The following is a 27,644-nucleotide window of genomic DNA, read 5'->3' as shown; positions in this document are numbered from 1 at the left end:
TTAATGCGGGCCGAAAAGGCCAAAGTACCCGACCCCTTGCGTGGCAGCTTTTTTTTGTCCCTCTCCGAACTCTTCTTGTCTGTAACTCACACCCCTCCCCCCTCACAAGTAGTGACCTAACATTGTTTTCATAATACCTACATGTTAATTGATCCCCCGCATGTCCGTGCCCAGGTGTTTTCCCTGTTTCCATGATTTTTCTCCATGATGATTCGTACTGATTCATGCCACGTTAGCTAGCTTCGGCTGGGGCGAGCAAAGAGGCGTCAGCCACGGCGTCAATTTCTGCCATGACCGGCCGAAAATCTTCCGTACCGCAAGATGCACTTGACCTCTCCCGCCTATCCGGGGGGGGGGGGGGGGATGATGAAGACCCAAACTCCGCGGTGTTTCTAGCGCGGTGTCGCCTTGGGTGTCACACAGCACAACCACGAGATCTAAGTTGTAACCGTAACATCACATAGCAGTGAAATGAAGGTAAATGCGTGAAGACAGTCCCTTCCAAGTGCTTTCAAGAATCTGCACCAGATGTTTCCATGACTGAAAACCCGTGTTCTAGCCATTTTCACTCTTCTAAAAATTCAGCGTTAGAGTTAAATGCATCCATCCTCTACCTAACCTTAAATGCCTTTCCTTAAACAGACACCACTTGCGTGTTTTTCTTCTCTTCTGGAGATCTTCAAACACCGTATGTTGGTCAGGGTGGTAGGGGCCATTAAGGCGTATGAGCTTTAAACACGAGACACGTTTGGGTACTTTCCTGTTAACACCCGTGCATTAACTCAGGCTAGGAAGAAAAAAAAGATCAAACATATTTTCTACCCACCCCACATCCCTAACCATAGCCGATAGCAGTGTGTACCTCGCCGTTTTCCTTTTCGGTGGTACCGTCAGTTCTCGTGACGTGACCTGGGCCAACAGAGTAAGTAAGCAGAGACATAACTCCCTTTTTGGCGTCAGTTCCTGCTGTGTAGCCAGTAACGCTTACTTAGGCCGGTGTCACTCTATGTATGCGGTTTTTTTTTCTTCTGGCGAGCCTCCGAATCCCGCTACGCCGACGTGAGGCCCTTCACATAGGTGTTACCACGACAGAGGACACTCACAACACAACAGTCTAATAGTCTTCTTTCTTCTTTCTGCAGCAGCCAGGAACCGGACAGAAAGGGGCCCATCTTCATTCCCCAGTGGTTCACCAACAACAGCAGCTGGAGTCCTCTTGAGGCACATCATCAGCAACTTCCATGCGGCTCCGACAAATTGAAGGCCACCCTCAACCGTGATGCATGGCATGTATAGAGACCGGAAAATTTCGCGGTTTCAATGGCCTTCAGGATAGACTGCACATTTCCCTGTACACTCGGCCAAATAACGCCAGTTCATTGGCTGCTGCTGACTTGTAAGTCGTCTCAGCTGGTTTGTCTGTGATTCGATCCTTCTTCGGTTGGAGGTTTTTTTTAATTGGTTGAGATTCGTCCAGATGGACAGTAAGCCCATAGCAGAATCATCTAAAAGGTATATGTATTTGACTTCTAGCCTATCGCCGAATGAATCCGCGAATTTTTCCTGTCTCTAGGCATGTATCATAGAGCCAGCAGAGTGCAGCCGGCGTGCATGCTAGCAGCAGCTAGGTGCGGTTTCAGGGCAGGCCCTACACGCTCTAGGTCGGGATTTCCATTGTTAAAAGGTTTCACGCATAGCGGCTGTCAGCAGTAGGGGGGGGGGGGGGGGGGGGGGTTCGGTGCCGTGGCTGAAGTCGAGGCCGTGGGCACACCCCGAAGTAGGAAGAGTCACGCCGAAGGGCACAGGAAAACCAACAAAGGACAGGGAAAGAGATGGGAAAACCTGTGCGAAAGGTCGCGATTGGACAAACGTAACGACATCTTCGCAAGTCAATAAATGAGTTCGTGATGTTGTCATATTTTACACTCGGTGTTTTCTTCAATATCAATTATTATTAACTGTTCTTGTTTCAGATAACTTTGTTAAGAGAATTCTTGGAAGCCATACACCGCGCATTAAAAAAAAAAGCTGTCAAAATAATAATATTGTAAAAAAACTGTGCGGAAGTTTCAGCCACAGCGGGAGAAAAGTATAGTGTGAAACCGCCTAAATAGCTAATTAGTGACAGAAAGATCTTGTTGTCTCTAATAAATGGTGGTTGTTTATGCTACAGATTTATTTTTGCTGTCATCGCGTCTGCGTAAGATTTTAATTGACTAGCATTCCGCTGATAGAAATCGCCGTGTCGGATACAGAGTGTAAAGCTGGACTCCCAATGATCCGTCTCGTCCGTCCATCAATCACGCGACATTCAGCCAATCAGATGGCCCGAAAAATTCGATCCATCCGCCCTTCAAAACTTTAACAAGCTTTTAACTTTAAACGGCCAGACTGATGAAATTACAACCTCAAAAATTTTCTGAAAGTCACTGTCTTTATTTTAAAAAGCTTTGGTTTTTTTTTTTTTTAGTTTGTTTACTGACGAAGCTGCTTCAGAATTACGTTTTTAACATGCTTGTAAACACGTTTCGAGTTTGATATTTGAAACCAAAAAATTGTCTGAGATACAAAAATAATTAGTAATGCATTAGCCTATAACTAGAAATTATATTTTCCGAGTTATTTTGATCATTTACAATATTGCTTGGCTTACACGATCGTCCAGCTGGTAAACCTTTGAAAGAGAGTTTACCTCAAATATATAAGCTTTAATAGTTGTTGGCAGCACCCAACTGGAAAAAAAATATTATGACGACGGTTTGTTGACGGAAGGATAACGGACGGATCATTGTTGAGTCCAGCTTAATGAGATATACGTCATTTTTTGATACACATGTCAAGCTATTGTGATTCTAGCATATGTTCTCCAAAGAATCCTTATTCGCGGAAGCTCCTCCCAGTGTGGACAGCTGCACGTCGAGTGTTCCGTAACTGCCCGAAAAGCAGCCGAGACAGTTTTAGCCCAGCCACGGGGAGGCGCTGTTCTCGATGTAGGTCAGTCCTGCTTTTATTGTAGTCCGACGAGACGCACTCCACACGTAAGAAAAAGAATGCAGATTTTTTTTTTTTTTTTTTTTTTCGTCGTCGTGGAAAAGCGACCGTATCAAGTTGCTTCATTATCGCTGCTCGTAAAACAAAATATTCTATCGATCGTAAAAAAAAAAAGGAGCTGTGCACTTAAAAGAATGTATGTAATTCTGTTGCTCGCTGACGTGTCGGTGAACTCACTGCAAAGACATTTCAGATAAAGTTAATGTAGTTGTGCGCAGCAGTTAAAAGATGGCGTAACTCGAAGGCGGTTCTAGGGGCTCCGTATTGGCTGTTGAAACTGCTATCAGTAGGCCTATCTCATTTTTACTTTATGGCATTGGCGTCTTTTTCCAAACAGACCAATACTTGCCAGCCTCTTTTTTTTAAGTTATACTTCTAATGCGACTTCCAACAAGGTTGCGTTAAACGTTTAACGCTCCTGGGGAGGGGGAATAGAAAGAGAGAACGCGAGAGTGAATGCTATGCTATTGTAAGGAACTAAGTAGAGAGTAAGAAAAAAATAAAGATCCTGACAGTTTGTAGTGTCGTAATATTTGTTTCAATTTTCAATACCCTTTTTGTATATTACAATTTAAATTGCAGAAAAAAAATCACGTTTCATAGACACATAAATAGTGAGTGTGTGTCATTTCTCTATGTCCACGAGGTCTCGCCGCTTCAATTTTCTCCTTGGGGCGAACCCGTCCGCTTAATTAAATAAACAGCTTTTATCGTTGAATTATTTCATGATTTATTTCATGAAAATCTGCTCTCATAAAAAAGTTAGTTTTATAGACATTCAATAGGTCTCTCTCTCTCTGAAAATCAATCTATGAATCGTTACAAATTTATTTCCTTAATTTTTTTTAGTTTGATTTGATACAATATGATTTCACTAAAAATAAATTTCTACCCCTTCAATTTTCATTTCCACATTACGAAGTTTCATTTCTTCCGCGCGGAGGGACTCCACGCACTATTTTTGCATGCAATTAAAAACTATTATTTAATGATGCCAAAGAAGTATAACTTCTCACGCGCATACCTAAGTACACGCACACATTTTTTTTATTGTTCCGAGTTGTGAAATAGTTTTAACATGTTTATTAAAATAAGTATACTGTAAAAGTACAATACATAACTGCTGAAATCACGTGTCATATTTGTTTTAATAATATACTATATTTATGAATCAACAAAATTTTAAAAATAATATAGTTTGTAACTTAGAACACGTGATTGAAGTGAAAATTCTTTGGCAACTAAACCTCGTTGGTATATAGTAAGGGTTAAAAAGGAAGAGAGAGAGAGAGAGAGAGAGAGAGAGAGAGAGAGAGTGTGAGTGAGAACCAAGACATTTCCTAATAATATTGTAAAACACCGAAGCTATAGCTATAATTCCGAGCCCAGCAACGTATATAGCATGTTGCTCTTGCTGCTATATATATATATATATATATATATATATATATATATATATATATATATATATATAGCATACCTTTGGCATAATCAGCTGGCAAAGTTGAATTTTTAATATTTCTGTGCGGTAGGATAAGAACAACCAAATGGAACAAATAACTTTAATTTTTTTCTAATTCATTCAGAAAATTATATTAATTTTAAAATCAATCATAACAATTGTGATGATTAAAGAAAACAGGTAAAATTATTAGTATTTTTTTTTCTGAAAATAAATTAAACCATATCGCATATAAACCAGTAAAATTTACTTTTAAACCGAAAAAGCTCAAGTTTTATACTCCATTTCTATCTCCTTATCCATTCTGCACAAATACGTTTAAAAAATGCAACTTTGCTAGTTCATGACGCAGAAAATGTATGCAAAATTATGTATTTTTGTTCCTTTTTGTGAAAGTGCAGCTACTGGAAAAGCCGGCTAGTTCAACCGCGTGGAACATAAAATATGAAATAATGACCTGGAACGGGACATATGCACTTATCTTTGACGCCATCCAGTCCGGCCCGATAAACCACGCAAGTAGCGCCGGGCACAAACAACAAGTTCTCAGAAACTTTCAATCATAACTCATTCTAACAATATAATTTTTTTTTCGTGATGACATATAACTCGCTCGTTACAGTGATGGTCGGTAGAGCTTTCTTGTGTGACAAAATACCGTCAGACTTGAATCGTTAGTAACCACGAGGCTAATGTCATGATTTAATGCGGAAAAGAACTGGGTTCCCAATGGATAGCCCAATTAAGTTTTGTTACAGATTTATTAATTACTAATAATTATATTACTAATAGATAATTGTACTTAAAAATGTCCGATAACCAATCACTGGCACTTAAAAAATGTTTATTCACAAGTCATTTAATGACTGTCACGCCTGTCCACACACACAGTCTCGTGCCACTCGGTCGCACCTTCTCGATCCCTTCGCTCCGCGTCACGCCACTCTCATGGGGGGGGTCTCTCGCCCTCTTCGTCGATGTCGCACTTCCCTTCACTCGCGGAACTCTCCGAACTCTCGGAACTCGCGGCTTAAATACCTGTGGCGCACTTTTCTTCGAACCGACGAGAGCGGCTGTGACGAGTCGCGTCATCCCGGGACGACCCCGACGCCCGAAAACATCGAGAATGGCGACGGTTATTCACGCCACTCCACGCGGCGGCCTCTGTAAGCCTGGAATTCACAGGCCGCTAAAGGTGATAATAGCCCGAGGCGGGACGGTGCTTGGGGGGAGGAATGTAGTGGACGACCCTTGTATTCCGGCCGGGCACGCGCGGCATGCCTTACGTCAATGGACGGCGCGTGACGTCAGTGGCCGTGCGAGGCCGCCAACCCGTTCCGAACCTGGCGCGCGTCGAGGTCCTTTCTCTTGCGTTCGTAACACTAACAATTCATCAACAATGGTTGAGTCCACAACGGATATATGCGCTGTTTTTTTTTTTGACATTATAACGTCTTATAAATCTATGAACGCCGGCTGCACGCACGAAAAAAAGCATGACTCATTGTCACGTTCCACCTGAGCCGAGCGTGCAAGAAACCGGCCAACCACCGTGCGAGAAAATCTATAATATCAAACAGGTTAAGGCGGGCTTTTTAAAAGCAGCAATTTAATCTTACGACGTTATCACGTAAAAATTTCGTCCGTAAACCGATTTTATAGACCACCTCCTTTATTTTATTTTTTTTACGAATTAACTTTGTGTGAAGTTAAAAATTGGTGTTGAGTGGAAAATATTTGGGGTTAGGACATTGATTCGGGTGACATTATGAAGAACTTGCGGACCACTACTAGGACCCAAAGACAATAAATTGTATTGAAAATTACAAAACAATTAAATATGTTATCTCATGTGACTCGCTAAGGTGGTCGGAATTACAGAAAACGCAAGTCAAGAGGACAGCTAGCGTCGAAAGAAATCCAAAAAGCCTACAAAAATTTCCAGTGCCGATCGAATACGAGAGCTACGGCGGTGTCAAAGAGGAAATGAAATCCCGACGTTTTCTCCAGAAATATACGACACGAACTCAAACTTCACGTTTCTTAATTTTTTTTCCCCCTTGTTTAATATTAAGTTGCAGAACAGGTTTCTTGAATACGATATTTGCTGAGAGCTATATACGAAACATTCACGTAACTTATGAGGATTTTATTTCCCCTGCGGTCTCATAATCAATTACCAAGGCCATGAATGAATACGTCTATAAAGTATTTAATAAATTAATTTTAATAATTGTTGGACTTGCCATGGTGAAGCATTAATATATCTACCGTGGTCGTAAAAAATATGTAATTAAGAAGAACCTGATTTTTTTTTTTGCTGGGTGGTGTATATATATATGTGTGTGTGTGTATGTGTATATATATATATATGTATATATATATATATATATATATAACCCCCCAGCAGGTTACTTTAGTTATGCTACATTCTGCTCTACTTCTAACACAACATTGGCATTTTACTGAAGTTATTTATTTGACGGGTTTAACTGCAGTTGTTATTATTATGTTTCCAGAGAAGCTAAAATTTATAACCCAAACACAGTACATGTATATTTTTTTTTTTCACGATCGTTAGACTGTGTTCCGTCTCATGACATTCATAAATTACTTGTGATTTTTCACTCCCAAGTCTGAGATTTTCTTATTCATTCTGTCTCATTATTCGGCAAGTAATGTATATTTTAAATAAATAATGGCTTGTTAGTGCTTATATAACTAGATACCTACTTAAAAAGACAAACAATGATTCAGAACTTAAGAAAAAATAATAATAGTGGTAATGTGCATACAAACTAGATCGCAAGGTACGGATAAGACCGGGCCAATAAACTATACGCAAGAAACGCAAAAAAAAAAAAAAAAAAAATTCTTTTTCAAATACCCGTTCATAAACTACGGACCAGGCACCAAAATAGGACGGTAAAAAAACTGGGGGAGGTCGAGATAAGATTCGTGGTATGTTTTTTTTTTACGCATGAGCTTACAATGATTAACTATAAGTCTATTCTATTGCCAATAATTCATTGGAAACCCTTAAAATTATTCGATGCGCTCAGATCATATTTACAGTTATGGCTACGGTAGTTGTGCATTAAATAACGAGAAAGGAGCCCAAACAAATTACTAGCCCACTGGCTCTTATTATCGTCTGACAGCCTTGGAAACAGCAACAGATAACAAACACATTTGTATTCGTTGCTCACAGCAATTTTGTAGCTGAATATGCAGAATACGGGTCAGTATACGGCCACGATATTTATTTATTTGACTTCGTTTGGGACAGATACTTTTGTACGCCTTCTCTTACACGAAACCATGCGACATTAAAAAATAAAAAATAAACACGCATAATACGTAATATTTAGCAATCAAACATGAAATTAAATGCAAACAAATTGAAATTTACTTATGAATCATCTACCAAATAACGTTCAACTTTATTATTAGCACAAACCATAATAAATATTGTTTTAAATATAGATAGAATATAATTAAAATTTAAATTTTTATATTAATACTGTAATTCACACTCTCACACACAGATTACTTGGTTACTATCTGTGAATTTAGAGAACGGAAGTATTTTAATAAAATATTTATAAAAGTATATGTTTTGGTATACTGTTTGTGTCGATCATGTCACAAAGGCGAGATGCAGTAATTTTTTTTGGTTTTATGCATGGTTATTTAAAGTTCACGATTTTTATTTTGATCGGATGCCAAGACTGTGACGTGAGCACAGAGACGTTAAATCGCCAATATTAATATATTAAGGAGTTAGATGACTCACATGTCGACGTCTGTGTCTTGGCCAGCGTGGCCCAGCCCGTTGCTGTGGTGACCGTTGGCTTGCTTGGCGCTCATCCTTTATCTCTTTACTGCGTCTTCCGTGCGTTTGAATACGTGACTGTTCGGTGCCGCTTTTAACTTCCCCCCGCCTGGAGCCGCGCCGCGCATGCGCGCATGTGCGACACCCCTTCCTCTACCCCCCACTCCTTCATCACTTCTTCGACGACAACTCAACCGCCCTCAATCCAAACCCCTTCCGCCATCTTGCGACCGGTCTCCCGCGGGGAAGCCTTGGCGTTGATTCGTCCCCGATCAGTTCCGAACATTCACGAAGTTCGCCGCTCGCCCGAGCAGCACTGGGTCGTAATAATTTATTCACTTATTAATATTCCGAGTGCCTGCCAACTGTCATAGCCTTTAAGGAGCATGCACTTAACCAGTAATACACGAAGAACAGAGACAATCACAATAATGAACACAGGACAACGCAAACATAAAATACGATAAGGAAAGAAACATGAAAAAGACACAGAAAAATTAGCATAATCTTTTCGAAATTAATTTTTACCTATTAAATAAAAATAATAAAATTGTTACTTTACTGCACTAAAATTAAAAATCCATAATGTATTTTTTTCACCGAATTTTTTAACATTTAAAAACGGGTCCAAATCTTTTGAGCAATCTTTACAATTTATCATTGCAACGTTTAGACAGCTCATTGTTTCTGAAATTTGTTCGAAATAATTACAGAACTCTATTTCGTTTTAGAGATTTGTAAAACATTTTATTACTTGTGGAAAACTTTCCCCAGTATTTTGAGGTTCTGCTTAGTCTCTTCTTTGCGTAATTGAATGCATTAATATGATACGGCTGGACGACATAAAATATATATTTAAGTCATTTTGATATATGTAGACTTTAGCATAATTATTGTTCCATAAATACAACTTTCTGAAGTAATTAGTTTTTAAACAACATGAAAGTTTCTTAGATTCCATCAATTTCGCAGAACTCTTTTTAGTGTTTTAATCTCAAATACAAGTTACAACTGGTACAATTTCTAAACAAACGGCCACCATATTAGTATGTATAGTAGAGTGATTTCCCCCTTCGCTTTTGTGCAACCCCCAACCCCCCTCCACCAGTGGCGGATCCAGGATTTTGGTTTGGGAGGGGTTTGACCCAGCTGAGGCTAGGCTTTATCAAGGCAAACACTAAAACAATAGTGGACCCAGGTGCTTTTGGAGGGGGCTTGAGCCCCTTAGCCCCCTCTCTGGATCCGCTACTGCCCTCCACTCATAAACGGACTTTATTCTTCATCTGGATCCTTTCCTAATCTTTGGAATGTACATATTATTTTGTTGCAAAAGTATATTTCAGTTCATAAATGTCTCACTTTGACTTATGTGTACTTTTTGATGTGTATATTGTAAATATCAATGATTAAATACAAATTACATGTTCCATATCCTTACGATACCCCCTCCCATCATAATTAGCGGCTCAACGGAATAAATAAAAACAATATCCGCGAGACAAGTGATGCACAGCGATCCTGGCGGCAGAAACTGTAACTAGCGTTGTAAACAATGTTGTTAGTACGAAATTTTTGTTTTTATATTTCACTTTGATTGCTATCTAATGCGTAAATGGGTTGTAAAAATACATTAGAAGTGTGTGGAATTTGGCTACAATAAGTTGCGTTCTTTAAGGCTTCCACTACAATATTTGGTGAAGTAAAGGCTTCCCGAATTCCAGCTGAGGTGGCAAGGGTAGACTCATACGTAAAAAATTTGAATTTCGCGCGTATAGTTTTTAGCTCACGCCGCTAGGAGCGCTGTGGTAATGTTTCTCGTGTCTCACCCATGCTAACGGGCTTAAGTTTCCTGTTTTGCCTTCTACATTATTTAATAAAAATAAATAACAATTTTTGCGGAAATTTTATTTACGAAACAGATATAACCTAGATAAAGGGGCCGAGAAATTAAAGGGGTAAAATATCTCGCTGGTTTTGAGGTTAAAGAATGTGACAGTTGGACGAGGAATGTGTGTTAACAAGTAATGTAGGAATGTGGTAGGTACAGTTCAGGAGGCGGGTAAAATAAAAAGGAAGAAGGGTGGACTGCTTTCAACCAGGTAGCAGCAACAGCAATCAAATTAAAAACACAAACTTACTTTAACAACTGAAAAAAAAAAAAAAAAAATCACATCGGTGTTTGGCCACCACGCGCTTTAGAAGCGAAACTTCACAGATAGAAGTATGCAAGTCCCAACCTACAATGACACGTAAACGCCGACGGATCACGTAAGCGGATATGGATCTCACGGAACAGGGTTTGTACCACAGCATGCAGACGCGAGACGGCCCGTACGGATTAGTTCGGTAATGCTGAGCTCTTCCGTTTATGTTGCTCCGTGGCGACAAATAGAAACGTAGTACCTAGCTACGGTGGTAGCCATGTTTGTTTATGTTCTAAATAAGCTAAATATTGTTTCAAAAGCAAGAATATATAGTGTTCCATTATTACTTCCTTTACATATATGTAAACTAGCTGCCCGACCCGGCTTCGCACGGTTGTATTAATGGGGGGGGGGGGGGGGGGGGGGAATGAGACCAAATCTCTTATTTACAGTTATAATAAATGAAATAAAATAAAAATTAACTAATTTTGACAAAAACTTAATACAATGCTTTGTAATGTACCGAATAAAAAACGAATAGCACCGATGGTTTCCCGACTCTCGAGCACGCAACGTTGTCATGGAGACGAAGTACCACTGTTTCCCGGGCTTAAACACCAATCAACATTGATAATCAGTTTATTATTAATTATAAATTATTAAGACCGTTAATTGAAATAAAAACTATCCTATCTCTCAAGTTGGAAAAAAATTACACATAAATGCCAATTTTCATCGAAATCGGTTGACTTGGTGAAGAGTTCACTGGAAACAAACATCAGGACATTGAATTTATATATATAAAGATTATGCCCGTTCTATGATCTCTTAGCACATATTAATATTTTTTAGCCTTGAAATTCTCATTGGTTGCCATTCGTTACGTTTCCGTGCACTGTGTAAGCAGCAGACGCAATAGCGACGTGTTTCTGGAGATCCGTCTCCGTCAGCCGTGCCATTGCAGAACGGGCCTAACAACGGACTGGAAGGTGTGCCATAATGTGCGAGTGTGCCAAGTATGCGAAAGAGCTTACGTACGACAATTGTGCTGCGAGTACGTCAAGTGTGCAACAACGGAAATAATGTCATCGGGCGCCCCACGCCTGGCTGCAAACTACCTAATCGCCCCGTTCCTGATAGTTGCACTTTCCGATACGTTTTCGTTACTCTCTGACGTCATCGCTTCTACTTGATCTTTCGGCTGTAGAGAAGTTTCGCTTAAAAATAAAAAAAAATCAAGGGCGTAGGAACCGGGGGGGGGGGGGGGGACAGGGGGGACGTGTCCCCCTTAACTTTTTGGGTGGAGGAGACTGCCCCCCCCCCCTTAAACTTTCTAGACCGTGATATTTTTATTTTATAATATTATTCTGCCCAACTTTATTTGTAATTTCTTCACTCATCAAATTCTATCTTAAAGAAACAATAATAGTTTTAACATCGATGTATCCAATGGTTGGATACAAAAACGGCTTAAAAACCGCTATTTTGCACTTTTAAAATCAAAATTTTCCCGTGGAGGACCCCCGGACCCCCCGTCTTAGTAACAGGGGAATGGGTTTACATGACATCAAAATAATTATTTGTCCCCCCCCCCCCCCCCCCAAACTTTATGAACACAGCTACGCCAATGAAAAAAAAAAAAAATCCGAAGATGCACGAAGGCCGATTGGACGGTCGTTCTGATTGGAAGTCAATGAATCTTAACTGTCGCTCCGCCCATCATGCAACCGGTCGCTTGCGTCACAGCACGCCGTGTGCACGTCAGACAGACGTCAGACGGTACTTGCCTTAGGGCCGCGAACCGCCCCTCTTACTAAAACACACTGCAGCAGTTGAAGTCCCGTCGAACAGGTAACATGGGGGGTTATTACTCAATCACCGACGCGCGAGGATTGAAAAAAAAAAAAAAAAGAAAGAAATACCTGTAAGCCCGGTTAGCATCGTCGCGTTCGCATTATTGAAAGTAAAAATAGTAATCTACGCAACACTGTCGTCTATACCTACGTCTGACACTGTACAGACAGTGTGTTTGTACGAAGTTAAATTCTTAAACTACCGGACCGATTTCAAAAATTGTTTAAATGTACATACACTGTAATTTTTTGAAGTGAAACTTCTTTGGGTGCGATGGGAATTAAATTTCAAGGCCGAAATTTAATGCAACAATTTTTTTTCCTTAACCTAACTAAAACTAAGTGTTTTTGGGAGGGGTCCGGGTTAGGGGAGGAACCTAGATGCGTCTCAGGCCGAAGCCTATACGCCTAGTCATGCTGGGATTAGCCATGCGGGAGAGGGTGCATGCATCGTGTGCTAGGAGGGGATTGGCCAGCCATGGCAACGATTGGCGCCATGACTAACTCCCCTCACTCTTAAATCTAGACTATAACTAGAGATAGGTTGGGCCCAGGTAAAACCTGCATAGACTCAGGGAAAACCCTGGACACATTCATGCGGGGTGCGAAGAATACAGGTGACAGAGGATGGTCTGGATGAAGTATTGGACAGAGTAGAAAAGAGTCTACCATGCGGGGGTTGGGCACTTGGACTCGTGGTCCGCTTTGCTATTTTTCCAGTACTGGATTTAGTGACCAGGGACGCCAGCGCCCCTGGTGGTGAGTGGTTGCACTGACCACTCACTCCGCTGTCAGTCAGCACTTTTCAACGTTTTCGTTGTGTAATGATATCAAACTCTAATAGGATGCGGACGGTGCAGAGAAGCCCCTCACTAATGGGGGCCTACCTGTGAAACCGGTTAGAAGTTAAAAGTATGCCTTATGGAAAACTGCATGTATGTTTTTAGGTTTTCTGCTCATTGCACGCACGTAGGCCAAAATATGGACAGTATGCAACAAGTACCGTATCCAGAGATGACTTGTTGGTTAATCGCACGAGCAAAACACCCAGCCCCTCCCCCCCCCCCCCCAACAAAAAAAAACATGAAACTTCCTGGGCCACCCTTGCGAATGCTACAAATTCGCTCCCCTGTGGAATGTGTAATGAGCAGTGTGACAGCCTATAGACTGCCGTGGCAAAGCACGGGTACATCAGATATAGCCCGTCTTATCCTTAGATAGCAGTGTGCATTTAATGCATTTAAATGGGCATTTACCGTATCATTTCAATGCACGAAATCTGCCATTATCTCTGTCCGTGTTTCGGTGATCTCTCTTTTTTTTTTTTTCCAGATCTACACCGGAGAGCGCAAACTATTCAGACACATCTTGGTAATGCAAGGATTTTTTTTTAAAATCTATCTGAAATATTGTATTTTGTAAAGTAAAATTTGGAATGAGAACTTTGGATATACATTTTCCTGTAATGCTTCGTCGCGAGCATCATTTGATAATATTCGTTATTTATAAGAAGTGGGATTTTAAAGTTGCCATTTTGTTTTCAACCTTTTTTTTTTTTTCAAACATATTTGGTATCATTTAAAATTTGAAAGAAAAAATGTCTCTTTTGAGCACAAATCATAATTTTTGTGGAATAACTTGGTATTTATAGTGATGTACTGCCGAAAATAGTTTTTCCTGTGAAAGAATAATTGGTGAATGAATAATTTTATTTTGCCAGAATGACTACAACTGTGATAATACTGTAAAAAAAACACTAATTTAAAGTATAAAAATATAAAAAAAACAGTAAAATTTACTGTAATTAAAGATGATAAACAAAAAAAATGTTTGTCTGTAAAGTCGGTTTACGGACGATAGTTTAACGTGACAACGTCATAACAAAAAATTGACGAAATGATTGCATACTTTTATGAATAAAATTGAATCACTTTTATTGAATTATCACTATTTTGTATGGATACAAAGAAGGAGTGAAATGAAATCTACAATTTAATTGATGAATTTACTTTTATTTGCACTCATTAATTCAAATATGTTTATTACTTTAACGAACAGATTATTTTAACTATAACTTTTCTACACGTTGGCTATTTAACTTCTTCCAATCTGTGTTATTCTGTTAAGGTTAGGGCGAAGATAGGAAAAGTAGGAAACGAATGGGAGTGCGTTTCAAGTTTAACGTGCCTCGAAAAAGTCAAAATCTATGGTTGTTCCAATTGAGTGGAAGAGAGATAGATGCGGCGCAAGCGTACAATGAGCGTAACGGGACACGGAGTAACGGGAAAATGTGCGTAACGGGAAAATGTGCGTAACGGGACACTTTTTCGTGCGTGCAGCCGGCGTTCATCGATCTATTAGACGTTGTCACGTCAAAAAAAATTGATGTTAACAGGCTGGGTAGCGTCGATCTGACAACAGCGGTCGTGATTTACTTTTTTACTGCGATCCAAGCGTGAGACAGACTGTAGCAGTGAACGAACAAAAAATGCGGATGGACAGTCTGGCGGGTCGCCCTGGTCTCGGCTGTGCCGTCGTGTCCCACGGGAAACGCGGCCACACCAGGGAAGACCCCTGTCGAACAGGAAGAGCCACGTCGACACCAGCGAGATGTCAGTCACCGCTTCCTGACCGATGGGTTCCCACAAAACCACGATGTCGCTCGTCGCTCGTTTGCACGACGTCGGACGAAAGAAAGTTGAAGTCGCGAACCACGCACCGCAGTAAATGCAATACAAAAAAAAATAGCCAGTCACGGGAACTGTCCACAGAAGTAAAAACATAAAACATGTTTTCTAAATGTGTAATATAGAGACCTGCAAAATTCGCGGATTCATTTCGTGATATGCTACAATTCAAATAATTATACCTTAGCACTGCTTCTACCACTGGTCCACTGTTAATCTGGAGTAATGAGGGCCAATTAGAGTCCCTCACTCAAAGAAGTGTCGAATCACAGACACTCGGTCGAGACGACCCACAAGTCAGCAGGTGGCATTTGCCCGAGTGTGTAGAGTGTAGTAGGGTCTATCCTGGAGGTCATCGAATCCGCGAATTTTGCAGGTCTCTAGTGATATGACATCATTTCTACGTCAAATGTACGTAAGAAAATTATTTTGGTATTATATCAGTACGATGTCAGCATGATATAATTTATCCTTATATCATTTTTTTAGTCACAACAGATGTCAGTGGTATGTCAAAATTACGTAAAATTTCATTACCTAGCTATGACTTACCAGTGATGCCAGACCTAGGTCATGTATTCACGTAGTCAAATTAACTTCACTTACTGCTACTACAGCATGTCGGTGATGCGAACTCAATAGATTTTACCCATCCAAAAAGAGTCCAACACGCACATGATACAGTCGAGTATATACAATGTAGGTATTAGTGTATATATGCGTATACATGTACACAAGCCGCTGCGATTCGCCAGTCTGGCGCAACACGTCACTAGCATGTCGGTGACGCGAACCCATAAGTTTTGCCCCTACCAAAAATCGCCCAACGCGGCTAAATCTGCCCCACTAATCGCATCTCCTTCGGTAATCGTTGATGCGGGAGCCATTGCGCCACACTATTAGTCCACCCGCCTCACATTGGCGTCGTGAGGGAGAGGGAGACCCAGGCGCTGGCCCTGTATCTCTATTCACTGGCGGCTGACTTCTTAGAAGGCATCGAGAAGCTTGTGTTACGGTATGACAAATTCCTCGATCGTTTTGGCGATTAATAAGTAAGGCCCATGTGTGCAAATGGTGATTAAAATTATTATGTTGTGTAAACTTGTCTTATTTTTATAGCCCGAACGGAAGTTGAAAAAAAAAAACCTACCCTCGTATTTTACAATTAAAATATTTTTTTTTTGTAACCGTGAAATTTAAATTTAATTGTTCGCCATTTGTTAGGTTTCCGCGTCACCATGGAATCGGCCCTAACTTCCACGTGCCGATGTGCCGACGGCTCCGTGAGACTTTCGGCCCGCGCTGTAGGACAACTTCTGACCGCGCCGACGGCTCCGAAAGACTTTCGGCCAGCGCTGTACAGCTCCTGTTTGGGTCGCGGCGGTATCTGCGGTAGATAGCGCTGAAGGCGGGCGAGTCGGGCCCCGGGCGGCGAGTCCTGGAGTAACTCGCCCCGCCAGTCGCACGCGATGGGCCGGAGGGAAGCGAGGCTCGCGCGCGCCGCTTGTCTGGCAGGTAGGCAACCGCACAGAAAAAAAAATTAAATGTTCTTTTCTTTTACAAAACATTCTTTTGGAATCCTTTTGCCAACGAAACAGTTGTTTGTAATGCTACGAGGAACTTGGCTATGGTTTTTTTTGCATGTTTCAAATACCTTCTTTTTTTTCTGAGTTAATTCTGAGAATTTGTCACGGAAAATGGCGTATCTTTATAAATAAAAAATTTAATGGTTCGTTTGTTCAAAATTTAAAATCTCAGAAAGTTCTTTGCCAATTGCTTTATAATTTTGACACAACGAAGCATTCGTATACGCGCTGCGTTTTTTTTTGTAGGAGCACCCTTTTTTTTGTGTGGCAAAGTTGTGTGTTAACATACTGTAGCATTTCTGTGCTTCGTTATTGGTGTAGTTTCTCTCAGTCACGTGCCCCCTGTATGCACACGGACCACGGCGCTGTCGTGCGCGGAAGCAAACGCGCCCTGAATTGCCCGGGCCAAATTTCAATTTTTACTAGCAAGTTTACTTTTCAATTAAGTTTTAAAAGAAAATAGTTACATAAAATCTCAGGGAACAGTAGACTTTTAGAAGTCAAACGTTCTTCACACATAGAAATTAAACTAATGATTTTGCTTGAGAAAAGAAAACTGAACATCTTTAGTCATTTGTTTTATGCTTTCGTCAAAACAAGTCATATATATATATATATATATATATATATATATATATATATATATAGAGTACATTAAACCCACATGTCAAGTTTGTATGAACTCCATGCTTACAACTCACACGTGTACAAACCGGCATTAAGTAAGACTTTTTGCAAACACAAATCCTGCCTCTCTTGTGTGTATGAGGCATATTCGGCTGGATGTGAGAGGAAATGCATTTATTGTGGTCCACTACATATATTGATTACAATAATACATACAAACAAAACTCTCTGTAATATTATTTTGTTAAGTGGCTGTAACTTTTCTTATTCTGTTTTCAATATATATATATATATATATATATATATATATATATATATATGTGTGTGTGTGTGTGTGTGTGTGTGTGTATGTATATAAATCCTTAAAGGGAGGGGTCCGGACCCCACAGGGCTCCCCCCCCCCTTCACCACACACCTGGCTACTGCATTGACCTGATAATCGATGTGTTTTCATCTTCCGGGAACGTGTAACACGAAACAACCCAGCAATGATCTGATATCAACCCTCTAATCACTTACGTCTGATCCCCTAATTATTTTGACCAGCGTGCCAGCATCTAGAAATTAGGTAGTTATTACAGTGCAACCGAAGGCCTAGTTAACGTTTACTCGATGACAGCGGGGAAATTATATTCATATGGATTCAAGTCTCTAGGAAAAATAAAATTACAAAAAAAAAAATAATAACATGGTAAACAACTGCAACAGTTCTTGATGATTTTCCTTAAGTGGTATCTACTAAATCTATCGTTAATTACAGAACTTGATATAGGTACAGGTAGCAACGTGCAACACTTAGACTATACTTCCAGCAGGTGTCGAGTCACGTTATTTTTAAACGTTCAGAATAAACAAAATGTCATCACCTCCATCTATAAGTATATTCCCCCGGTGCAGCTCAGCAGTGTTTTCACATTTGCATAGGTGACGTAAGGTGAGAAATATCGTGGTGCTGTAGCTGATCCCAATCAGTTTATTGTTGTGCTTGAAAATTCACTTGAGCTTAACTTGACGCCCATTAATCACACGGTCCGAGCACCATGAGGGGTGGGGAATAGGGATCCTGTCTCACGGTTAAATACTTGTCTCCAACTACATTTGACAACAGAGTTTGTTAGGTGGAACTGGACGGAAATGGCTTCCAATTTTCTACAGGAAATAAATTTTGGAAAAAAAACCTCAAATATGTTTTTAATAATATCACACCATCGAAAGTTTATTTTTGGCCTGAGCTATCACAAACTTTCCAGTTTGAATCTTACTTTGAAATTAAATTAAATGTACTTTTAATATATTAAAATGAAATAAATCTTCGTGCTGGATTGAATTTTTGAACTTGCTATGCAATTTTTTTACATTTATAATTTTTTTTAAACATACATAAATTTAACCCACAATAATATTCGTCATATAATAAAAATAAATGTTCATTGATTTTTTTTTTAAGTTATAGAAACATGATTTCCTTTTCACACATAACACTATTTCGCATATGACATTCATACTATCGTTATTTTAGTTATTTTACTTTTATAACCTCTTTAAATATCCATTTGTTCTTCGCCATTTTAAAGATTCGTTATGACGGAAAAGGATGTCATAGGCAGGATTTTGATTGGCTGATTGCATCCAACATACAACATATTTTATAACCTATCCTATATGCAATATATTTTATGGAAACTCGAGTCATCCAACTTGTCAAACAAATTTGGCTGCTTTAGCGAAGTTTTCCGTGACGTCGTAACCCTCCAAAACTTTGACAAAACATATTGGAATGTGTTGGAAGCAAAAATTTGACAGTGTAACCAGGGCCTTCAAACGTTCTTCTGGAACGGACACGGAAAACGGCCTTCGAAGAATACCGTTCCCTGCTGTTTCTATAACTGGTCTGCAGTTTGAGTGTACGTGTTCTGCGTCAGTAAAATACAAACTGCAGAACAACATGAAACTCAGGCCGTGTGCGAATCCGCCTGAAGTATATACTTGTAGGCCTTTGTTCTTTTAACTGTAAAATGTGTACTTCTCGCGTACATCTAGTTGAACAAACACAATTTTGAAAAAAAAAAAAAAAAAATTGTTGATTACGCTAGATGTAGCGTTTAAGTAATTGAATGACTCACAAAATCATTTTCACTTTATACTGAAGTCTCTACAAATGCATGCACATACATAGCCTACCGATAGTTACTACTAAACAACGGTAGAATTATAAAGCGAACTTAACGTAAATTCAAGTGACGCTAAATTCTGGATTAAAAATTACTAACTTAAGTGGATCATTATTTTTTTTTTCCAATAAAATTTATTTGTTGGGGAAAAAAAACCGTTCAAACAACCTGCTCGGCTGGCCAATGGCGTTAGCAGAGGCCCAACCCTGAACCCGTCCGTATTCGTCAAATACGCCAACAGGGCAAACTAAGTACGTAAGCTCGCAAGCAGGAGCGTAATCAGTATTTCGTTTACATGGGGAAGGTGAATGGGGGAAAGAGAAAGTAAGGGGGGGGGGGGAAGAGTTGTGTGTGTTTAGAACGTCTTTACCCGTTGTTTGCTTTCAAATTCTTTCAGTTTCTTGGTGGGAATTATAATTATTATTAGGATCTTGTCTGCGCACGTACGCCATTTGTCACAAGTGCAATACCGCGTACTTGAGTTCGGACACGGTCTTATTTTATTTAATTAAAAAAATAAATAAATGATAAGGGGCACGCCTAGTCAGAGGTGTATTTGTGTTGGCGAGGCGGGATGATAAGTGCGACGCTCTCTGGTGTTTGTATAGCGCGGTGTCGCCTCTAAGCGCAAGGCGATGAACAGGCGCGCAGTCTTCTCGTCGTCACAGGACAACTATGAAATTTGAGCGGTGACCGTAAAATTAAATGGCGGAGAAAAGCAGATAAAGGTGTAGTGTAGGCGGGGGCCCTTACCAATTTGCGTAGACGGTTAATAGCAACCATTTGTAGGTCACAAACTTTTATCAGTCCGAAACGTTCCATTACAAGGGCAAGTGAATTCAGCGGTATCGCAAGTATGTGAATAGTTGTGAAAGTTGCCTGAACTGGGTCACGGCCAGAGGCGTAAGTAACCGGCCAGAGAGCAGATAGGTTATGTAAGGACTAAGAAGTCCATCCTGTAAACAGGAGAAAAAAAAAATTACCTTTACTTTAACAGAAGATTATTTTGGAAACCAGTTGCCAAGAAATAGATTGTAATGCTACAAGAAATATTTTGTAGCTTTGTACAACACATGGCTATGGTTATTTTTGCATGTAGGAAATACGTTTTTTCGAGATAATGCTAAGTATTCCTTACGCAAATTAGCGTATAATTTTATATTTCTTTCAAGTATATACATTTTTAAATCACGGGAAAGTTAATCAAACATTCAATTAAAGTTTATTTTGTTTCATTATGCTTACTAATATGTGTTGTTAATGCTGGAAAGTTATTCAGGAAACGGTTTCCAAATAACTTAAACTATTGGAGGACAACGCAAAGCATAAATGCCCGGTGTAAGAATCAGAACCCAGTATTACCGCGAACACTATTTTTAGTGATACAGTGGTTTCAATTAAATGTAAAAATGTACAAATATCTTTAATTTAACATAAACGTTTCTATTCCATTTACAAAACAATATATATATTACAGTGTAGGTTACTGAACCTTCATATTCTTCACTGAGAGGAATTTTTTTTTCTGCAACTACGAAATATTTTTTACTAGATGATATAAATACATTAAATTAATTAAAACAAATATTTCGCAGTATAAAATATTATGTCGACATGAGAAAAAAAATTATTCCATTCACTCAAATGTATATTTCTTCAAATTTACAAAACCAATGTTTTAGCTCTTCTTATTTGGTTTGGCCACCACAATATTTTGTCGAAGAAAATGAATATTTTTGTCGTATAAAATATATATTTTTTTATGTGTTCTAGTCCTTAAATAAAATATGTATTTTTTATTTATTTTTCTGCGAAGTTTTCTCATCCTTGTGTGAATTTTTTTTTTTTTTTTTTTTTCAGTTGAATTGATCACCCAAATTGTGGCTATTTCGTGCAGACAATCAGATGACGTCCCGCTGGTAAACTCCAGCGCACACACTCAGGAAAACACTCAGGAACTCTTCGCTGAGTCAGATATCCAGTACTTGTTGTTCACAAAGTAAGCAATTACCAATTGGTTTTTCTTCTCCTCTAAATAGCATTTTACTAATGTGCTATCCGCGTCTGTTTGTTTATTCGCTTACTTCTTCTAAACCACGCAATTAATTCTGATGCGGTTTTCAACAAAATTCAGAGAATTTCTTCCGAAAGTCCTGTGTGTACAACAGATTAATATTAAGTTAAGAGATAGTAGAGAGATTACAATGTTTTGTAATCAAGTCGTTAAAAAAGACGCTTTTAGGGCGCTTATGTGGCTTACACTGACTTATAAGTAGGGACCGGAAAAATTCGCGGGTTCAATGACCTGCCGGATGAACTCCATAGTTCTACGTACACTCGGTCAAATGTCACCCACTCATTGGCTGCTGTCTTGTGAGACGTCCCAACGTAGCAGCCTGTGATTCGATAAAGCTTTGGTCGGGCGTTTCTCATTGGCCCAGAGTCACCCAGGTGAGTTGTGAGCCAATAGCAGAGGCAGCACTGAGGTATAACTATTTGTATTTTAGCCTATCGCGAAATGAATTTGCGAATTTTTCCGGTCTCTACTTATAAGTGACTGATAAAATTAACGTGAAGAAGGTTTTTAGGTTAAGTTTTGTGCTTTCAGTACACCCTGGTGATTTTATTTCGTAAATGATTTGATGTATGTAATTTTTTTAAATTGTAATGTTCCAGGGGCTTAGCCAGGAGGGGGGGGGGGGGTTAGGGGTTCGACCCCCCCCCCCCTTAGCACCAAATCTTTAATTAAATTCTTATTCATCACTCAAACAAATTTCATATTAAAATTAATACAATTTTTACCATTACAATATTTAAATTTAAGTACCGAAAACTGCTAAAATAGCACTATTTTACACCTTAAAATCCAAATTTTCCCGGGGGAGGACCACCGGACCCACCGCTTTAATACAAGGGGGGGGGGGGGGCATGCTTTTTAACACCCCCCATACACAAATCCTGGCTACGCCACTGAATGTTACCAACGACCCGCAGCACATTTATGAGAACTTGATACATTACAAGTACCTGTACCTAATTATTAAATCTAATTATTGTTTCGTTTTTGTGTTTATTTTGTTTGAAGAGTGAACCCGGTGCTGCCCAGTGTTCTGAGGAATGGAGATGCATCGTCACTCGGTCACTTCGACGCGGCGTTCCCGACGGTCATGGTGATACACGGGTTCCAGTCGAACCAGAGAACCGTGATGCCCATCGCAGAAGGTACTGGTACATACGATTGCTGTCCACGCACCTGGTCCTTTCATCAAAACAACGGGTTGGACTGCGCCATTCACGACATCATTCTAATACTTTGCTGAATAAGCCTCAGAAGGCCCCAAACAATTAAGTTTCGAGATTTTTTTTTTTAATGCGCGAGTTTACTTTGGTAGTAGAACGAAATTAAAAGACTATTGCCAACGTAATTAATTCTTTGGGAACTTTTACCAGTTACGTGATACGTACAGATCTCATTTACCGTTATGGCCGGTAACGTTTACAGTTGGTGGATTTTTATTGACGTGACAACGTCTAATAAATCGATGAACGCCGGCTGCACGCACGAAAAAGTGTCCCGTTACGCACATTGTTCCGTTTCGCTGTGTCCCGTTACGCTCATTGTACCACTCGATTGGCCTATGCGTCCGAGGAGAAGAAAGACAGCGGCAGCACACAACTTACATCTACACGTGAACTGTTTCGTCGACTGTTCATAAAGTGAAGTAAAAAGTTAATGTGGTTTTCATTGCTTATTACAACAATTTCGGCAAAAAAGGTTAATTATTCTTGCATTTTAAAAATCTGATTACTTTTATTATTAAAAAAAATAGCATCTGTCGGCAAGTGCAGTAATAGTAGGTTATGTTACAATTGACTAAAAAATTATGGTGATTCATATAATTGATGATAGATATTTGATTACACTTTATTCATATGAAAACTTGTTCATAATTATTTTTAAACTTTGTAGCTAAACCCGAGTTTTTAAAATTAATTACAAGTCATCTACACGTGAACTGTTTCGTCGACTGTTTATAAAGTGATGTAAAACGTTAATGTGGTTTTCAATGCTTATTACAACAACAATTTCGGCAATAAAGGTTAATTATTCTTGAATTTTAAAAATCTGATTACTAGTATAATTTCAAGTATTTATTATTTTATTATTAAAATAAAAATGATTCAATTTTATTCATAAAGGAATGCAATCATTTCATCAATGTTTTGTTATGACGTTGTCACGTTAAACTATCGTCCGTAAACCAACTTTACAGACAACCATTTTTTTTTTTAAATATTGTGGTGTTTGAAAACATAGTTAGGTGTATGTATTAGTATTTGTGAGGCAGGATAATAAGCGTGACACTCGCTAGTGTTTTTAGCTCGGTATTATCTTTAAGTGCAAGGCTGCGAACTGAAGTCTTCTCGTCGTGCATTGAACGACTATGAGATTCATGCGGTAGGTAACCATAACATTATATGGTGGACAAATTATGAGAAAGGCGTAAAAATATGTTTCTTGTGTGCTTTCAAGAATCTTTACCGGATGTTTCATGCCTAAAGATTACTCTGAAAACACTCGTTTTAGTCATTTTCACTCTTCTAAAAATACAGTTTAAAAACGAAATACGGAAGCAGAACTAGTTATCCGCCTTCAGCGCATTCTTAAATTCATTTCACAAACAGTCACGACTGTGATGTATTGAGTAGTTTTTTTTTTTTTTTATCTCATATGGATTTTATTTTTCTAAAGCTGTACACAATGGTGTGTACCCGGGTAGGCAGGGAGCACGACAATACCATTTCCCCCCCAAGCCATCAGTTTCTCTCGACGACCGTGTGTGTAAGTTAAATAGTCGAATTAATTAATGTATGTCTGCATGTTACTGTAGCATGTAACTAACTAGTAACAAAGCGATTAATTAAATAGGGTATTGATCCTAGATACTCTTCATTTTAGGAACTGAAAAGGCAAGAATAACGTTTCTGTTGTGATTAGATGTCTTCGGTGAACCCGGATTCTCACGAATGCGAGTCCAGCGTATCACCTTTGTGCCAAATATCATTTCAGTAAATCAAGGCCCATACAGCACAAAATGTTACAGATATGTTTCAGAAATATAACTTTTGAAACATTGTAACATGTTTGAAACATTTCGCAACCTACCTGAAACATCTCGGATATATTTCAGAAACGTCGAAATGTCCGCCCTGTGAAATATTTCAATGAAACCTCCCTGCAACATCAAATGGTAATGTTTCTGAAATTTTTCAATGAAACCTCCCTGCAACATCAAATGGTAATGTTTCTGAAATGTTTCCACTAATGTCCCATCAATATTTCTGAAACATTTAACCGAAATATTTCCATAAATGTTCTGAAATACATATAAAATGTATCATGTGACCCAAAATACCTCTGGAAATTAGGATGACTGAGGGTATATTTATAATTTAAAAGAGTATTGCACTTTAACAGATACCATAATGTTACAGCTGCATTGGTCAGCTAGTTGCAGTGAAGTGCAGTGACTGTGTTCCAATTCATCACAGCATTCCCTCGTACACTTCCTCTTGATCACTTTTTGCATAATGCCTCTTGACCACACCCTTAGAAAGTGTTAATCGGTGGATTGATATGATCTTGTTCGTATCTTCTTGTTTTCGTCAAGTTTTGCTTGTCCATAGTAATGTGTCAATTTTTTGATTATATAAAAAAATAGATATTGTAATATTATTTTGTTTGAAATTATTTTAAAGATGTGCTCTGGTAGGGCATAGAATGTGAATTTTTGTCGTTTTTAATGTAATGATAATTGATTATATTACTTTATAATTTGGCTTGTACAATAATTAAAAATTTACTTATAATTTCTAATGTAAGATTAAAAAGGCCTGCCGACAAAATCCAACAATTCAGGTAAATTAATGAAACCATATTCTCCACCCTACTCAGATTAATTTATAATTTATATATATATATATATATATGAACCAAGTTAAAGAAATAATTTAATTAATAAAGACATCAGATGTTTTCCCAGGTCAGCGTACCAGACTTGCCTAACATTAATTTTACAAACTATTTTATTATACTAAAAAAAAATTATGGTTATAAAAGTAAAATTTAAATAAGTCTTCAGTATGCTTGCAAAGTGAATGAAACTTACATGAATGTAATAGGTAGCCCAGCATTGGTGTCCATGGTTCCTGTCCATTGCATTTTATTTTAATGGGGAATTTGAATGTGATATAGTGGCAGGCAGGCATGCATCTACATCAGTACATGGGGAAAAAGGGACAAGCTAATGCACAAAGGTTCCATTATTAAATACAATGACAATGTCATCTTGTAATGAATAAATTAAATTGAGGCTCCCCAAGCTATCTGGATGTGATCTCCTTATGCTCAGCACAGAAAGTATGCTAATATTTACTTAATCCATAACAACCAAACCCCACTTGCATAGGAGACATGATTAATGAGCATTTTAAAATATAATTTTCACAACCCAATGTGTTATGGCCACTTCAAGTTTGTTTTTGAGTATCATAAATGAGCACTTGTCCATCGATGTCTTTATCTGTATTTGAACAATGTCTTGAGAATTTGGGTATGGTTTTCTATTGCATTCCAGATGTTGACATTCTCAAAAATCACGACACTGTTATTGTGTACGGTATCAGTGGTCTAGATAATCATGTGGTATTACATTAACTTAAAATACTTGATACACACAAGAAAAAAAATCGCATTCAACCTCAAACAAATGTTATAGAAATAAAAAAATAATATACCTATATACAATACACTAACATATTATAATAGAAAATTCCTACTTGTATGTTGCACAGGAAACCGGTATTAACATAATGAACAGCCATGAGACTTGACCTGTGCTCGTATTGTGATGTACTTTTCTCCTTATTTAATGCTATAGTAAGTATATATGGCTGGTGCTTGTTTTTTGGACATTTGCAAGAAAAAAATGTGCGCTTGAAAACCCTCAAAAGACATGTAACAATTTTATGTTATAATTAATGTCTTTTTCTTCTTAAACACACATATACTAATTTACAGAGGGTCTAAATATGAAACAATGCAGTCTTAATACAATTTCATCATATAGCTTTATAATCGACATATTGTTTTCCATTTCACACAAGCTCAACATAAATGAGACTGGACTAGAATCGGCTGTCCTCACTAAACAAAAAACTTGTCTGACCAGCCTAAATGAAGTGAGATGGTGGTGTAGTAGTGGAATATAAATGGGAATGAAACAAATGTGCAATGAGAAATACTCTTTAACATTGCAATGTCACTTTCCCTAATTGAAAGACTTATTGTATCAGACAAGAGCTCAAATTGATCCAGCTTCCCTAACATTGAGTGGCCAGTGACTTGCTGAAGATACAATAGTGGCAGTCCATAAAAAATCTGGTTTCCTTAATTTTTTCTATAGATAGCATGTTAATCTACCTAAAGTTCGTGGATTAAGCTAGGTTTTATATTTGTATTTTAATACTACAAAATTAACTAAATAGCCTAAGGATAAAACAACAAATACAATATGGCAATAGTGTATAGGGTCTCTAAAATCCAAATTTTCAAAGTAAATACACAAAATAATATTAACACAACAGTACTTCCACACAAACTATATTCAAATGAGATCACAAATTTATTGTAAACAAATAATATAAATAATTTCGTAATATGCAGTACAAAATTTTAAAATAATATGAATGGCGAGTTATACTTTGTACAAAATAGAAGGTACCTAGCTAGTTTGGCCTAACTCGTCAACAATGAAGTCATTAGAGATAGAGAAACTTATTCAAACAGACAATAGGGTTTTGGATTGTAACTTCTATGATCTATGTTATGAAACCAGCCAAGAATGCACCTGAAGTAAGTTAAGAACCATGTATAACCATAATCAGAAAGCCACACCAGGTCAAACCAGGTTCTTTCCATTTGAATACTTAACAATAGAGGCAAAGATGCAAAGGGGTATTTTCAATAACAAATAACAATGTAGTCTGAGAAGTAGACTTTAATAAAAAAAACTATATATATATATATATATATATATATAAATAATATATACAATACATGAAACTTTTAACTGACTCTCTATGCAGATGTTCTTGGAGATTTTTGCTGAAAAAAAGAAGAAGAAAAAACAATTATTTTTAACTTGTTTCAGGTCAATTATGACATG

The 27,644-nt window shown here is 38.4% G+C and overlaps 2 protein-coding genes across 4 annotated transcripts in view; one reads left to right on the top strand and one right to left on the bottom strand.

Moving 5' to 3' along the window:
- The window catches only part of LOC134538288 (purine nucleoside phosphorylase), a 66,438-nt gene extending 57,929 nt beyond the window's left edge, over nt 1-8,509 (bottom strand). The window contains exon 1 of one of the 2 annotated variants that reach the window (XM_063379464.1): nt 8,310-8,509. In XM_063379464.1, coding sequence (XP_063235534.1) covers nt 8,310-8,383 — 74 coding nt within the window. In that variant the 5' untranslated portion in view covers nt 8,384-8,509. The remainder of the gene's footprint in view (nt 1-8,309) is intronic. The other variant, XM_063379465.1, reaches the window with a different exon arrangement.
- A 7,929-nt stretch (nt 8,510-16,438) lies between these two features.
- Nucleotides 16,439-27,644, top strand: part of LOC134538286 (lipase member H-A-like) — a 28,162-nt gene continuing 16,956 nt past the window's right edge. For both annotated transcript variants that reach the window (XM_063379460.1, XM_063379461.1), the window contains exons 1-3: nt 16,439-16,547; nt 21,277-21,415; nt 22,502-22,638. In XM_063379460.1, coding sequence (XP_063235530.1) covers nt 16,502-16,547; nt 21,277-21,415; nt 22,502-22,638 — 322 coding nt within the window. In that variant the 5' untranslated portion in view covers nt 16,439-16,501. The remainder of the gene's footprint in view (nt 16,548-21,276; nt 21,416-22,501; nt 22,639-27,644) is intronic.

The sequence above is a fragment of the Bacillus rossius genome, chromosome 13, assembly GCF_032445375.1.
Source record: "Bacillus rossius redtenbacheri isolate Brsri chromosome 13, Brsri_v3, whole genome shotgun sequence".
In the NCBI taxonomy this organism is placed as follows: domain Eukaryota; kingdom Metazoa; phylum Arthropoda; class Insecta; order Phasmatodea; family Bacillidae; genus Bacillus; species Bacillus rossius.
The sequence above is the reverse complement of the archived record's forward strand: the minus strand, read 5'-3'. Positions and strand labels throughout refer to the sequence as shown.